The sequence below is a fragment of the Hemitrygon akajei genome, chromosome 5 (assembly GCF_048418815.1).
Source record: "Hemitrygon akajei chromosome 5, sHemAka1.3, whole genome shotgun sequence".
NCBI lineage: Eukaryota > Metazoa > Chordata > Chondrichthyes > Myliobatiformes > Dasyatidae > Hemitrygon > Hemitrygon akajei.
In genome coordinates, this window is record NC_133128.1 from 36,147,819 (window position 1) to 36,164,827 (window position 17,009).

At 40.5% G+C, this 17,009-nt stretch overlaps 1 protein-coding gene across 1 annotated transcript in view; it reads left to right on the top strand.

Annotated features, from left to right (window-relative positions):
* The window catches only part of LOC140727195 (NXPE family member 3-like), a 78,020-nt gene extending 61,251 nt beyond the window's left edge, over nt 1-16,769 (top strand). Inside the window, 1 exon segment of the mRNA XM_073044463.1 lies at nt 16,216-16,769. Within this exon segment, the coding sequence (XP_072900564.1) occupies nt 16,216-16,769 (554 nt within the window).
* The last annotated feature ends 240 nt before the right edge of the window (nt 16,770-17,009 follow it).

A 17,009-nucleotide genomic window follows, 5' to 3' on the forward strand; every position in this document is an offset into this window, starting at 1 on the left:
ATTTATTTTCTTCACCCTTTTTTCTAATCTCTGAATTTTTTTCTCTCCTCTCTGTAAATGGTTGATAAATACTCGTCTTGAATTTATAATTTTCCCTTTCTTCTCCTTTTTTTTAACCTTTTTTTCCCTTTCTCTTACTTTATTCTTCTATAATTTTTCGCAGGTAGGTTAGTTTTAGTTTTCTCCCGATTTTCTCGGTTTTAAGTTTTATATTTCTGCAGAAGGTGTTCTAATCTGTAGTTATGTTTTCTAGTGTGTAAACTAGTTACTATTTGCTATAGTATTTATATGGAACTGCTGTTAATGACACAGATCTGGAAGTTGTATTTGGGTTATTTTTTTTGGTAGAGCTAGCTACTTGTTTTGGTAGCCATCTAGTTTTGGGTTGGGTGGGTGGGGTGGGTTTTCCAGTTCCAACATCACTCACTGTATTTATTGTTTCTCTTTATTGCTCAGGACACGTATATGTTTTGATTTTATGAATCTATGTTTACATCTCTGCTCCCAGACTGCTAAAGTACTGCTTGACTTTTTATATGCCTGCTGCCTTTTATGCATTAGTAATTGATAATGGCTAGTGCACTTAAATTCGTGAGCTGGAATGTAAAGGGATTGAATCACCCTGTTAAAAAGAGGAATTTATTCTCACATATCAAACAACTCAAAGCTGACATTGCTTTCCTTCAAGAAACTCATATTCGTTGTATTGATAACTCCCGGCTTCTGTCAAAGTGGGCGGGTCAGCATTTTCATTCATCCTTTGCCGCTAAAGCTAGGGGAGTCTCCATTCTTATTAACTCAAATATTCATTTTTAGCTCCATAATAAAACTTCTGATACAAATGGCCGTTTTATTATTGTTTCTGGTAAACTATATAACACTAAAGTTGCACTAGCAAACCTGTATGCCCCCAACTTTGATGATGTTAACTTTTTTGAACGTTTTTTTTTCCTCACTACCAGACTTAAACTCATACTCTCTTACACTGGATGGTGACTTCAACTGTTGGTTGGATCCTAATCTGGATCGATCGTCCTCTGTTACCAGATCACCTACTAAATCTGCCTTAGCTATCCAATCGTTTCTCTCTAATTTTGGTATCTCTGATATATGGCGTTTCCTTCATCCTACGGAGAGAGATTATTCTTTTTTCTCACATGTTCACCATACCTTCGCTAGAATTGACTATTTCTTACTCGATAACCAACTTATTCCATTTGCCCACTCTTGTGACTATCAGAGTATACTGATTTCTGACCATGCCCTAATTACTCTCTCTCTGAACTTTCCTGGTCTCCCTCAGAGGAATAAACACTGGCGGTTTGATTCAACTTTATTATCAGATGATGATTTTTAAAAATTCATTAAGGATCAGATAACCTTTTATTTTAACACCAATACATCACCTGAAGTGCCATCCCAGATTGTCTGGGATGCCATGAAAGCATATCTGAGGGGTCAAATAATCTCTTACACAGCAAATCTCAACAGAAGATCCCATGCAGATCGACTAGACCTCATTAACCAGATTAAAGAATTGGATCAAATATATGCCCAAACTAAGAACCCTGAATTATACAAGAAGCGCGTTGAACTCCAAACTAGTCTTGGAGTCTTAGAAAAATTTGACCTCGGCCAAAGTTTCATCTCCTGGATCCAATTGCTGTACCTGTGTCCTACTGCTTCTGTTTTAACTAATTTTCAGAAATCCCAAGTATTTAATCTCAAACGTGACACCTGTCAGGGATACCCCTTAAGTCCCTTTCTCTTTGATTTGGCTATAGAACCTCTGGCGATAGCATTTCAAAACTGTCCTGAATTGACCGGGATTTGGAGAGGGGGTGTTGAGCATAAAGTTTCTCTCTATGCTGATGACTTATTACTCTTTCCCTCAAATCCGTCTACGTCCTTACCTCTGATGTTTTCACTTCTTGACCAGTTTAGCCAGATCTCTGGCTATAAACTTAATTTACATAAGTGAACTTTTCCCAATTAATAAAGAAGCACAAGAACTAACATTCCGTGATCTCCCTTTTAAAGTAGTCCATAATCAATTTACTTATCTTGGAATTACAGTCACAAGGAAGTTTAAAGATCTCTTTCATGAAAACTTTGCCAATCTTTCATATGCTATAAAACAGAATCTGGTACAATGGTCACCTCTATCTATGTCTTTGGTAGGTCGTATTAATGTTGTTAAAATGTATGTTCTCCCCAAATTTTTATACTTATTTCAATCTATCCCAATTTTTATTCCTAAATCTTTTTTTGATTCCTTAGACTCTATTATTTTGTCATATTTGTGGCAGAATAAGCATTCTAGAATTAATAAAATACATCTACAAAAATCTAAAAAAGAGGGTGGCATGGCTTTACCTAACTTTCGCTTATATTATTGGGCAGCTAATATACGTTGTGCTACCTTTTGGTCTTTCTTCCACGGCCAACCCGAGTGCCCTAACTGGGTGGCAATGGAGTTGAGCTCCACTAAAGAATTATCTATCTCTGCACTCCCTAGTAGTCTGCCCAGATCAATAGCTAACCCTCTCGTTAGACACACTTTGCGTATACGGGCTCAGTTCAGGAAATGCTATGGCTTCCAGGGGTTTTCCATTTCCAGCCCTGTCGCACAAAATCACCTTTTCTTACCTACTACGTACGATTCAGCATTCCATGTTTGGTATAGGAAGGGGATTAGACATTTTGAAGATCTTTTCATTGATAATTGCTTCACCTCTTTTCAGCAGCTCTCTGTTAAGTTCAATCTGCCTAATGCTCATTTTTTCAGATATCTCCAAATCCGACACTTTATTGCTCCTTTAATTCCTAACTTTCCTGAAATGCCTGCGAAAAATGCTATGGACCTATTTCTTTCCATCAATCCACTAGGTAAAGGTTTAATATCAATTATCCGAGATAAACTAGCAGCCTTACGACGGGCCCCTGTGGATAAAATTAAAATGGCCTGGGAGCAGGATTTAAATATCTCCTTATCCGAGGAGAGCTGGGACTCAGTTCTCAAATCGGTTAACTCAACCTCTCTTTGTGCTCGCCATTGCCTTTTACAGTTTAAGATTGTTCATAGAGCCCATATGTCTAAATCCAAACTATCTCAATTCTACCCTAGCATTAGTCTGCTCTGTGATAAATGCAAGAGGGGCGTGGCCTCTCTCATCCATATGTACTGGTTCTGTCCTAGTTTGGAGAAATTCTGGAAGGATGTCTTCACTACGTTATCGTGTATTCTGAATCAGCGCCTAGAACCAAACCCCTTAATTGCTCTGTTTGGTTTTTAGGGCGAGACAGATTTATGTCTGGGTCCAACCAAATGCCGAATATTATCCTTTGCCTCTCTCCTGGCTAGACGCTTGATCCTCCTTAGATGGAGAGATGTTGCCCCGCCCACTCATGCGCAATGGCTTAACGACATTATGGCCTGCTTGGACCTCGAAAAAAATCATTATTCAGTTCTGAATTCGGATCTAAAGTTCCATAAGGTCTGGGGACCTTTTATCGAGTACTTTCATAACCTTCCTCTTGACTAAGGGTTTTGTTTTTTTTTTCTTCTTTTTTTCAGTCCCTTGCTTTCAGCTCCCTTTTTTTTTCTGGTAGCAGGCATTATTATCCTCTGTTGCTAAGTGTATTCACAGTCTGGGAGTTTGACTGTTCTGACTTATACTCTCTATATTGTGTTGTGGTTGGTCTGGAGTTGTTGTTGTTTTTTCTTGTGTTGTGGGGCTTGGGGAGGATCCTAAGCTTACTTGTCTCTAATTTAGCTGTTTTTTTGTTAATTTTCTTCGTTTGTAGCATATTGTTATTGTATGCTTAATTTTGCACTGTATTAATGTTTCTCATTGGGATTTGGGGTTTTTAATTTGTAAAATGTTTTGAAAAACTGATTAAAAAACTAATTAAAAAAAGTCAATACAATAATCATAGGCAACTTTACATATAGACTAGATTTATCAAATTAACAATATAGTATAAGGATGAATTCATAGAGTATAGAACAGATGTCTTCCCACAGCAGTGCAATAAGGAGTCAGTGAAGGAACAGAAACTTTTAAATATACTGTAACACTAAGTATCTGGTGATTCAGTAAGCAGTTTTAATGCCCTGGTTAAGATTTCTACTGCTGTGCTTTGAGGTATTTCATTTTACTATTTATCTGTAAAACTAGTATGTCCTGCTGGTAGAATGTTTTGGTTTCAGCTAAAGACAAGGAGCCATATTGTTCAACTTAGGAATGTTGTGTCAGCCAATCAGGATGGTAGGATTGGGAAAAGGTTCTAGGGAGAGCTAGAATGAGAGAGATTTGTGATGGACAGTGATGGGGTTTGTGGTCTTTTGGCGGGAGATGCAGAGAAGAGAAGATCAGGAAGAGGTGATTGGAAGGAGTGTTTTGTGAGATGGAGTCCAAGATGGGAAGCTGTACTGGTGACTGATGATGAGAGTGCAGTGCTGTGAGTAATGGTTATACCCAGCTTTTGGAAGAGATGGGCGTCAATGGTCATGTGCACATTTAGATCTGTCTAACTGTAAAGGGCCCCTTAATTTTATTCTTTATTTTCTTTTTCTTAATAGCTGTTTGATAAAGCTGAAATTGGTAACATACTTTAATATTTTATGCTAGTGTGTGATTTGTCATTTCTTGGTGATGGTTAATTCTGTATGGGCAGTATTTATGCAGTATTTGCTCATGTCAGGGTTCTGTTAATCAGAATATCCCAACTTTCCTGTTTGGTTAGGCTCCAATCATACAGACTCTAGACTTATATTGTTATAAAGGTGGCCTCTTCACTGCTGACTCACATGGCAGTTAGCAGAGTTAGTTATCACACCAAATTTGTATATGAGCCCATTGAGAGGGTTACTTTTGTGGGAGCTTGTCCAGGATTCGGTAAATTACATGTGAATGTTGTTTAAGTATTGATTAAGTGGTTTGTGTATTTAAGCCTGTGTCAGTGAAAGTGATGAAGGTACTTTATTATGGATGCCACAGGAATTAAGGTATGTTGTGATTTGGAGAGATTATCCACAAATAATACTTGTGTTCTGAGCAGTGTGGATATTCAAAGTCCTGATGAACTGCTAATTAGAGTACGGAGTTCTGTAAGAGTATTGAGGAAAGTCACATTGGTTGAATGGCAGTTAGATCAATTGGCTGGTAAGAATATCATGTTAGTCCAGACTAGTAGTGACGTAACTGAAGTTGCACTGCCTGGAGAGGGCCATCCTTACTTTTAGTGAAGTGGCCATGTAGCTGAGGGTAAAAACGTTAAAGATGAATTGTAAGTTGCTGAGAGTGAAGACTTTAAAGAAAAGTTGATCTCGTTTCTGCAAAGTGAGAGAAAGAAGTTGTCTGATGTGAAAGGTGGAATAGGTTCTTCAGCAGCTGAATTAAATTCTGAGCTGGTTTCAACAATTACTATTGATAAATGCAACACATACCTGTGGAGACTCAAAGACCATAGGTTGAGAGTGTTTTCTGGAGTCAAGCCACACAGATGGGAGTTTTGCAGGATGGAGTGAGAAAGCTGCAAGCTGAGGTTTCTTGGTTGATGTCGGCTAGTGCTGCCACCAAGCATGACAAGTCCAATAAGAAAGTGAACCCACCAGTAGGATGTACTAAGCAGAGAGCTGCTGCTGACAGGGGCTCTGGGCAAGGGAAGCGACCAGTATTTTATGTTACCACTGTGGTGAGGATGGACATTTCAAGCAGGAGAGTAAAGGACAAAAAAACCTTTGGAAAATAACTTTAAAGTTGCTTAAACAGAAAAGGAAGTCAGAAAGCTTCGGAAAGACCCAGTAAGGGAACAACCTGGCACCTCGAAGAACGGGAGTGCCTCTAGTGTTAAAGCAATGTGCGCGTTTTCCACAGTGGGGAAATCAGAGGCAAGACTATGGCAGGATAGAGCTGTGGATCATTTGGGAGCTTCTGGTTGTGCTATTCCACAGGCATATTGCAACTTAACTGCTCTGGATACAAAGCAGTTGCCTGCCTTGATTCCTCTGGAATTGGCAGCAGCCCAACCCTTGTACAGTAAAGGTGCCATTTAGTCATCTGTTGCCAAAGCGGGTATGGCCCAACTTGAAAAGACAAAACACCCTACCAATGAGGGAATGGAGCAAGCTGGAGTTGAGGAACCAAGTTTTATACAGAGTCACATCTCCTCCAGATAATCCTTGGCGTTCCCAGTGGTTTCAGGTAAAGATACGGAGCCGTGTTGTTCAACTTAGGAATGGTTAGTCAGCCAATCAGGATGGTGGGATTGGGAGAAAGTTCTAGAGAGCTGGGCAGAGAGAGATTTATGACGGACAGTGGTGGGGTTCATGGTCTTTTTGTGGGAAATGCGGAAGAGAAAGTAAGGAAGAGGCTATTGCAAGGAGAGTTTCACGAGATGGAGTCCAAGATGGGAAGTTCTGTCAGTGACTAGTGATGAGAATTCAAAGCTGTGAGTAATGGCCATACCCAGCTTTTGAAGGAGATGAGCCTCCAATGGTCTTGTGCACATTTAGACTGGTCTAACTGGAATGGGGCCTATTATTTTTGTTCTTCCTTTTCTTTCTCTCATTATCTGTTTGATAAAGCTGAAATTGGTAAGTATACTTTCTTTATAATTTTATGGTGGTGTGTCATTTCTTGGTGATGGGTAATTCTGTAAGGGCAGCATTCACTCAAATCAAGGTTCCGTTAATTGGAACATCCCAACTTTCCTGTTTTGTTGAACCTCAAATCATACTGACTCTAGATGTATATTGTTATAAAGGTGGCCTTCTCACCACTGAGTCACATGGCTGTTTACAGAGTTAGCTACCGAGCCAGGTTTGCATCTGATCCTGGTGAGAGGGTTACACAATGATCATAATATAGAATTTTATATAAAGATTGAAAGCGATTGAACACAATCTGTCTTCTAGCTGAATATAGCAAACTGAACAGAGTCAAGGGAATGTTGGGAAAGGGCTTCACTGACTATTATAGGTTGTCCATGGCAAGAGAAAAAGAATAAACACAAGCGATTTTGCAAATGCTGAATATTCAGAGCAACACACACAAATGGTTGGATGAACTAGCAGGTCTATGGAGGAGAAAGCAGTCGATATTTCAGGTTGAGTCTCTTTGTCAAGACTGCAATCGAAGGGAAGAAGCCTTTTTACTGAGAAAGAATTTGCTGCAATGTCTACTTAGGCTGCAAGTAAAGTATTATTTATAAAGAAACAATGGCTAACTTTAAAAAGAATCAGAAATAGCTGACAAGTAATATACAAATATTGAGACAAATAAGCTAGGACAGTGGTAAAGCTTTGGCATGTAAAGGTAATATCGATTCAAATGAAAAGTGTACCCTGCTGAAAAGCAGTAAGTCTGAAGACTGGGGACATTTCAGAAACCTGCAGAACAATACAGATGGAAAGAAAAAGAGTGTGAGGACTTCCATGGAAAAGTAAAAATGAAAAGATTATCCAAAATATGGCTCCTTTATAAATTGAGACACAAAATATTATACCAGGCATAATGGTGAACTGTAAGGAAGTTAAATAAATATCATGAAATAATGCAAGAGTAGACTCTTTTTCATGAATTCTACAGAGCCCCAATGAGACTTCATGTGGGAAATAGTGTGCGGAGGAAGAAGATACTTGTGTGAGATGGAGTTTAGTGAAGATTCACAATTGATTTCTGGGAGCTTGGATCTGTCATAATAAGAGAGATCATGTTGATTAACCCATACTTTTCTGAGTTTAATAGAATGCATGGCTCTGTCATGGCAACACAGAAAATTCTTAGGGACAGTCAGGGTAATTTCTGTGGAGTGTCCATAACCAGAAGTTACTGTCTCAAAACATGGGGCTGGCCATTCAGGACTGAGATGAGAAAACATTTGGTCACCTGGCAGACAGTGAATCTTTGGTTCTCACAAATAGGTTACCCAGAAGAGCTGCAACTCCTCAGATGAAGTGTGTTTTCAAGAAAAAGACCATAAGACATAGGAGCAGAATGAGGCCATTTGGCTGCTAGTGTGCCTTTCCAATCATCTTTGGCCAGCTCCCCTCTCATGCCTCTTTCATCCTTCTACTCCACTGTAATACTGATACATTCGACTTTAGCTGCTCCCTCTCAAATAGCAGGACGAATTCTATCATATTATGATTACCTTTCTTCTGAGGGCTCCTCACCTTAAGCTCCCTAAGCAAATCCAGCTCATTACGCAACACTCAGTCCAGAACAACTGATCCCCTATTGGGCTCAATCACAAACTGCTCTAAAAGCCATCTTGTAGGTATTCTACAAATTGTCAGTTGTTGCTCCTTCTCACACCTTGGGCAGTATGTTTTGCCATTTCCATAAGACCATTAGACACAGGAGCAGAATCAGGCCATTTAGCTCATCGAGTCTGCTCCACCATTCAGTCATGGCTTATCCTTTACTTTTCCTTCTTCAGCCCCACTCCCCACATTCTCCGCATAACAATAGACAATAGGTGCAGAAGTAGACCATTCGGCCCTTCGAGCCTGCACCGTCATTCTGAGATCATGGTTGATCATCTACTATCAATACCCGGTTCCTGCCTTGTCCCCATATCCCTTGATTCCCCTATCCATAGGATACCTATCTAGCTCCTTTGATGCAGTGTCCAATCAAGAACCTATGAATCTCCATCTAAAATACACCCAGTGACCTGGTCTCTACAGCTGCCTGTGGTAATAAATTCCACAAATTCATCACCCTCTGGCTAAAGAAATTTCTCTGCATCTCTGCTTTAAGTAGACACCCCTCTATCTTGAGGCTGTGTTCTGTTGTCCAAGATTGCCCCACCATCAGACAAAATCCTTTCCACATCAACTTTATCTAGGCCTTTCAACATTCTTAAGGTTTCAGTGAGATGCCCCCTCATCCTTCTAAGTTCCAGCGAGTACAGACCCAGAGCTGTCAACCATTCCTCATATGTTAACACTTTCATTCCTGGAATCATTCTTGTGAAAACCCTCTTCAATACCCTCATTCCTTTTCTTAGATGTAGAGCCCAAATCAGTTCACAATACTCAAGGAGAGGCCTTGCCAGTGCCTTATAAAGCCTCAGCATCACATCCCTGCTCTTGTATTCTAGACCTCCTGAGATGAAAACCAAAAAAAGGATGCTTTCATCCCCACCCACTGCCAATGCTCTAACCATGCCAGCAACTTTCCGATAATACCATGGTTCCTAACGTGGTAAGCAGCCTCATGTGTGGCACCTTTTTAAAGGCCTTCTGAAAGTCCAAATATACAACATCTACTGCATCCCCTTTATCTATCCTACTCAAAGAATTCCAACAGATTCAACAGGCAATATTTTCCCTTAGGGAAAGCATGCTGATTTTGTCCTATCTTGTCCTGTGTCACCAAGTACTCCATCCCCTCATCCTTAACAATTGACTCCAACATCATCCCAACCACTGAGGTCAGGCTAACTGGTCTATAATTTCATTCCTGCTGCCTTTGTCCTTTCTTTAAGAGTGGAGTGACATTTGCAGTTTTACAGTCCTATGGCACCATGCAATAATCCAATGATTTTTAAAGGTCATTACTCATGCCTCCACAATCTCTACCACTACCTCTTTCAGAACCCTAGAGTGCAGTTCATCTGGTCTAGGTGATTTATGTACCCTTAGGCCTTTCAGCTTTTTGAGCCGTCGTTGTCATGACTATCCCTCGAGGTCAAGGATGATGGTCTTCGTTCCATTGATCTATCGTGGCCCACAGAGTGAAGACACCTATGCGTGTATTTGTTTAATGTGTACTTGATGTTGCACTCCAAGGAGAACACGATACTTCACAGATCAACCAACTGATTCCAATGGCATGGAAACCACGACGATTGGAGCTGATGAGTTTGTTGCAGCCTTCATCTGCCTTCACAGCCATTGAGTTCGAAATAACATCATCAGTCTGTTCCAACGTTGAGGTCTTGTTCAGATTGTTCTTTTTCAGGGACCTCACCCTTGACCTTACCGCCATGGGTGACCCTACTAGGAGCGTAGCTCCAGTCGGCATCGCTCTCAGAATCTCAGGACCACACAAACTTCTCCACCACGACAAGGTGGCAATCCACGGAGAAGCTTTTTGAGCATCTTCCCCCTTGTAATAATAACTGCAATCACTTCTCTTCCTCACCCACTTCAACATTTGGCATACTGCTAGTGTCTTTCACAGTGAAGACGGATACAAAATACTCATTTAGTTCATCTGCCATCTCCTTGTCCCCCATTATTGTTTCTCCTGTCTCATTTTCTAGCAGTCCTATATCCACTCTCATCTTTCTTTTATTTTTTACGTACAGTGGAATGTAAAAGTTTGGGTACCCCTGGTCAAAATTTCTGTCACTGTGTATAGTTAAGTGAGCAGAAGATGAACTGATCTCCAAAAGTCATAAAGGTGAAACATTCTTTTCAACATTTTAAGCAAGATTAGTGTATTATTTTTGTTTTGTACAATTTTAGAGTGAAAAAACGGAAAGGAGCACCATGCAAAAGTTTGGGCACCCCAAGAGATTTGAGCTCTCAGATAACTTATACAAAGGTCTCAGACCTTAATTAGCTTGTTAGGGCTATGGCTTGTTCACAGTCATTGTTAGGAAAGGCCAGGTGATGCAAATTTCAAAGCTTTATAAATACCCTGACTCCTCAAACCTTTTCCCAAAAAGCAGCAGACATGGGCTCCTCTAAGCAGCTGCCTAGCACTCTGAAAATTAAAATAAATGATGCCCACAAAGCAGGAGAAGGCTATAAGAAGATAGCAAAGCTTTTCAGGTAGCCGTTTCCTCAGTTCGTAATGTAATTAAGAAATGACAGTTAACAGGAACGGTGGACATCAGGTTGAGGTCTGGAAAACCAAGAAAATTTTCAGAGAGAACTGCTCGTAGGAATGCTAGAAAGACAAATCAAAACCCTTGTTTGACTGCAAAAGACCTTCAGGAAGATTTAGCAGAATCTGGAGTGGTGGTGCCATGTTCTACTGTTATTTTGAAACTGTAAAAGATGGAAATAAAAAAAGTAATCTTGCTTAAAATATTAAAGAAATGTGTCATCTTTAACTTCATGCCTTTTGAAAATCAGGTCATCTTTTACTCACTTAACTATTCACAATAACAGAAATTTTGACCGGGGTGTCCAAACTTTACATGCCACTGTACTTGAAAAAACTTTTACTATCTACTTGATCTTGTTGTTAGCTTGCTTTCAGATTTCATCTTTTCCCTCCTGATAATTCTTTTAGTTGCTCTCCGAGGTTTTTAAAAGCTTCCCACTCCTCTATCTTCTGGCTAATTGTTGCTTTGTTGTATGCCCTCTCATTTGCTTTACTTCCCTTGTCAACCACAGTTGTACTATTTTGCCATTTCAGTATATCTTCATTTTTGAAATACATCTATCCTCTTCCTTCCTCATTTTCCCCAGAAACTCACACCATTGTTGCTCTGCTGTCATCCCTGCCAGCATCTCCTTCCAATTTACTTTGGCCAACTCCTCTCTCAAACCTCTGCCACTGAAATACTGTTATGTCAGACATTACTTACTCCCTATCAAATTTCAAGTTGAACACAATCATATTGTGATCATTGTCTCCCAGGGTTCTTTTACCTTAAGTTCCCTGAGCGCCACCAGTCCATTACATAACACCTAATCTAGTATAGCTGATCCCCTAGTAGGCTCAACAACAAACTGTTCTAAAAGGCCATCTCGTAGGCAATCAACAAACTCACTCTCTTGAGATCCATTACCAACCTGATTTTCCCAATCGACCTGCATGTTAAAATCTCTTATGACTATCATAACATTGCCCTTTTGACATACCTTTTTTATTTCTCATTGTAATCTGTGGTCCACATCCCATCTACTGATGGGGTTCTTTTACCTTTGCAGTTTCTTGACTCAACCCCCAAAGACTGAACATTTTCCAATCCTACATCACACCTTTCTTCCTCTTTGATGCCGTTCTTCATCAGCAGAGCCATGCACCCCCTCTACCTACCTTCCTATCCCTCTGATACAACGTGTAACCATGGACATTCTGCTCCTGACAACAACCATCCTTCAGCCATGACTCAGTGATGGCCACAACATTATACCTGACAATTTGTAAAAGTGCAACAAGATCATCCACTTTATTTCCTATACCGTATTTGCTACCCTTTTTGATTCTGCATCCCTCATGCACTGATACTCACAATACTGGCTCCAATTTTCTCCTATGATCTGCCTGCCTTTCCAGACAGTCTGACTGTATGCTATCTTTGTTATTTCACCATCCGTCCAATCCTGAGTCCCTTCACTCTGATTCCTATTCCCCTGCCAAATTAATTTAAACACTCCCCAACAGCTGTAACAAACCTGCCCATGAGTATATTGGTCCCCCGACCCTTCAGGTGCAACCCGTCCTGTTTGTACAGCTCATACCTCTCCCAGAAGAGATCCGAATGATCCAAGAATCTGAAGCCCTGCCCCTGCACCAGCTTCTCAGCCACACATTTATCTGTCAAATCATCCTGTTTCTACCCTCACTGGTGTGTGGCACAGGCAGCTATCCAGAAATTACTACCCTGGAGGTCCTGTTTCTCAGCCTTCTGCCTAGTACTCTAAATTCTCTCTTCCGGACCTCTTCTTTTCCTTCCTATGTCATTGGTACCAAGATATCTGGCTGCTCTCCCTCCCCCTCCAAAATGCAGTGGGTGCGATCCAAGATGTCCCTCACTCTGGCACCTGGGAGGCAACATAGCATCTGGGTGTCCCGTTCACATCCACAGAATCTTCTGACTGTTCCTCTGACTATTGAGTCCCCTCTCACTACCACTCCCCTCTTCACCCTCTTTGCCTTCTGCACCACAGACACATGCACAGACCCAGTAACCTGGTCTCCATGGCATTCCTCTGGGAGGTCATCCCCCAACACATTATCCAAAACAGTATACTTATTATTGAAGGTAATGACCACAGGGGTGCCCTACACTAGCTGCCTATTCACATTTCCATTTCTCCCAACAGTCACTCAGCTACCCAGCTCCTGCAACTTAGGGGTGACTACTTCCCTATAATGATCTCCTCGATTATCTCCTCACTCTCCCGTAAAAGCCGAAGGTCATCCAGCTGCTGCTTCAGATCCGTAACATGGTCTTCAAGCAGCTGCAGCTGGATGCACTTCACACAGATGTAGTTTCCTGGGAGACTCTGGGTCTCTCAGGACTCCAACATCCGGCATGAAGAACACACAACAACCATTTACTACACTCAGTACAGTAAGAGAAAAAAAGACTATGATGTTTAGATATGAGTGGATTTGGAGATGGTACTGGAAATAGGAATTGGGGTTACCCATGATTTTATTGGATGAGAAAACAATAATATAGAGTTAAATGGCCTACTCCTGCTCACTTTCTTATTTTACGAGTTTCCTTCCAGTGGCTTGGCTGGCTCTCTGCCTCTTCTGCCACAGCAGAACACTGCAACATGACAGGATCATTATTGCTCCAGGAGAGAAGCATTGACTTGCATGATGGTCTTCATATGGATCAAACATAGTGTGAACATTGAGGGGCTCATTGCAGGGAGGAGTACCTCTCAACACAACACACAGACAAATGGCCATTTTCAGTGAGATCAGTCAAAATCTTATTGAATGTCGGAGCAGACTCAAGGTGCCAAGTGGTTGAGTCCAGCTTTGATTTATTATGTTCTTTGTTTTGTTATGAGTGATGAACAGACCTGATGGACAATGGGGTGCAGAGTTAACCATTCCCAACCCCCCCCCCCCCCGAGAACCACGAACTATTGCTGTTGCTATGCTGCTCATGAGAGAGAGAGATAAAGCCCAGGCAAGAACATTTGCTACAGATAAGAGGGGGAGAGAGACTGTTGATTTACTGTATTATGACTCTTCCTGGATTATTTACCTTCCACTACAAGGACTTTACTTTGCTCATTAACATTCCTCAGGAGATAGCAGGAGTGGCCTGATTTGATGGACACGGTCATTCAGAGTTGATGGATAGCTGAGACCCCGTGAGTGGGGATAAAAAGACAGGTCTAGAGAGACACCCTTCAGACACACCAGTGGACACTGACTGAGTGTTGGGAACCCACAGAAAGTTGGGGGCTTTGGAGACCGAACCAGGATATCGGTCAGTAAAGCTCACAGTGTTACAGCAGGGCTGGTGGGGACTTGTGTGAGTGTCCACTCATGCCAGAGTGACGAGTCCACCACAGAAGAACGGTCTAGCTGAAGACCAGAGGGGTCATAACTGAATGACCACAACAACACGACGGATTAAGGAAGAAATAGAAGGTTTGCCTGCTGTTGCTGTTACATCTCACTCTCTCTCTCTCCAACGATTTCAATACAACAACCATAACCACCTCAGCATTTATGAACTGAACTGAACTCTATACTTTCCTATGACAATTCATTTACCCCTAGACATCGATAGAGCTTGTTTATTATTGATTATTATTATTCCTACACTTTTAGGTTTATTACTGCTAACTTGTTTTATATGTATATTTGCATTTTTGATATTGTATTGTTCAGTTTACTAATAAACACCTTTAGTTTGGTACCACCAGACTCCAATGGATTCTTTCTCTGCTGGTCAGACACCCAGTTATGGGTACGTAACAGTTTCCTGCAGGGAAGACTTCACATCACAGGGTAAATGGTTTATGCAGCAGCCTGAAGAAATAAATTAACCAGTAACTGACCTGTAGGGAGTTGATTCCTTTAAATGGTACAGGTAGAGGTCCCTTCCTCCTGTTGAGCAAGTGTTGCTCTATATGTGGTTAAAGTTTAAGCCAGAACTTGAATTTCAATTGAACAGTGCTGTAATCATGCTGGTAAATGGCATGTTCTGCTAATTCAATAAACATACTTCCAGCAGACATTCATTGCTGCTCAACAACTTCAACCTGACTGCATCTTCAGCTGTTCTGCCTGGAAATAGTTATGCTCACTGCCTCTTCCATTCTGAGAATCTAAGACCTCTCAAAAGCAGATGTAAAAATCTGAATTTTACACGACAGAATTCCATGAGATGCAAGCAAAGTTCAGCATCAAATCATTGTATTATTTCAATGCACTAAATATTACCACAAACAGAAGGTAACAAATGGTTGAAATTATTTTGAATTTGGTTCCAATTAATTACTCACTAATGACATCCTCTGTGAAAGTTACCATGGTTGATTAGTTTTTGACAATGTATTTCACTCCATAATTCATCCTAGCCATGTCTCATCCTTGGCAATCCAACCATAGCCTGAGTACTTACAACACTGTAGTTTCTCTTTAAATAACAACTATTTAATTCTATAATCTTTCATATCGCTGTCATTGACCATCTTTGTCTTCAACACGAGGTACATTGGTGAAATTTTCTGAAGAGGTGACATGAAGTTTAACATCATGAAGACCAATGCTTTCAGCCTCTCCAGTACTGGACATAGAATGAAAAGTGTACACTACTGTGCAAAAGTCTTATGCATGTATATAAAGCTAGGGAGCCTAAGATTTTTGCACAAACAGACAGACAGACAAACAAACATACTTTATTGACCCCGAGGGAAATTGTGTTTCCTTACAGCCGCGCCAACCAAAAATATTGTAGAAATATAGCAATATAAAACCATAAATAATTAAATAATAATAAGTTAATCATGCCAAGTGGAAATAAGTCCAGGACCAGCCTATTTGCTCAGTGTGTCTGACACTCTGAGGGAGGAGTTGTAAAGTTTGATGGCCACAGGCTGGAATGACTTCCTATGAGGCTCAATGTTACATCTCGGTGGAATGAGTCTCTGGCTGAATGTACTCCTGTGCCCAACCAGTAGATTATGGAGTGGATGGGAGTCATTGTCCAAGATTGCATGCAACTTGGACAGCATCCTCTTTTCAGTACAGTATACGTTGTCTTTCCAGTTACTAAATAGCACTTACTACCACTGAGCTAATATAAAAATAAGTACTCTTATCGCAGCTCTCCAACCAACCTTCTGTGTTAAACAGTATACAATACTTTGCAGAAGTCCTAGGCACCCTAGGTATATATTTAAGCCTAAGACTTTTACACAGCACTGTAGCTCTAGTTTTACACATTGATCTTTGAAAGGTTATGCTGGTAAAATATTGTTTTAGTTGTCACTTAATAAATTATTACTCAGAATTGTTTAAATCATTTTCTCTTCAGGCCTCAGAAAGTTCGATCTGGGCCACTCATTGAAAACTGGACCCCATCTTGCTCTGGATGTGGACAACAAGATCAAGATAGATTATTTTGCGCATGGGAAACCAATACGCATCCAGCCCATATCGAGTCAGGACCTGCAATTCATTCCAAATAAATTGGATGACATTCAAGGAAGAAAGAACACAGTTATATCCTTCACTATCTGGTGTCATTTTAATACTTTTCCGGTGGAGCATTACATCCCACGACTACAGAACATTCGGAGGTCAATTCTACGCTTGCTGGGTAGAAGTCCTGATACAGTAATTGTAATAAAGACAGCCAATGTCCAGGCCCTTTCACAAGGGATTAGTCTCTATAATAGTGACTGGTTCTCCTTCCAGCTTGATTTAGTGATGAGAAGGATGTTTGAGGGCATCAATGTGGCATTTGTGGATGTAATAGAGATGACTATAGCCCACTATCTGCCACATGAACTACACCCCAAGGGAATCATCATCAAGAATGAAGTATCTGTGTTCCTTTCATATGTGTGTCCTTTGAAAAAGGGTTAAATGCTACCTGAACCTTTTTCATTCTGAGAATACTATATGTTTATAATTTGAATTCCAAGAACGATTTTTTTAAAAAAAATATGTCATACAGGTATTTTAAAATAATCAAAAAATTGTAAACTCTTCCCTTTCTGTTCTGATTTTAAAATTAATCATTTTCCACATTATGATCAGGACTTAGGTGAAACAATGGGAGTATGGGACATTGTGAATCTATTGGGAAAAAGTAGCTGAATCAAG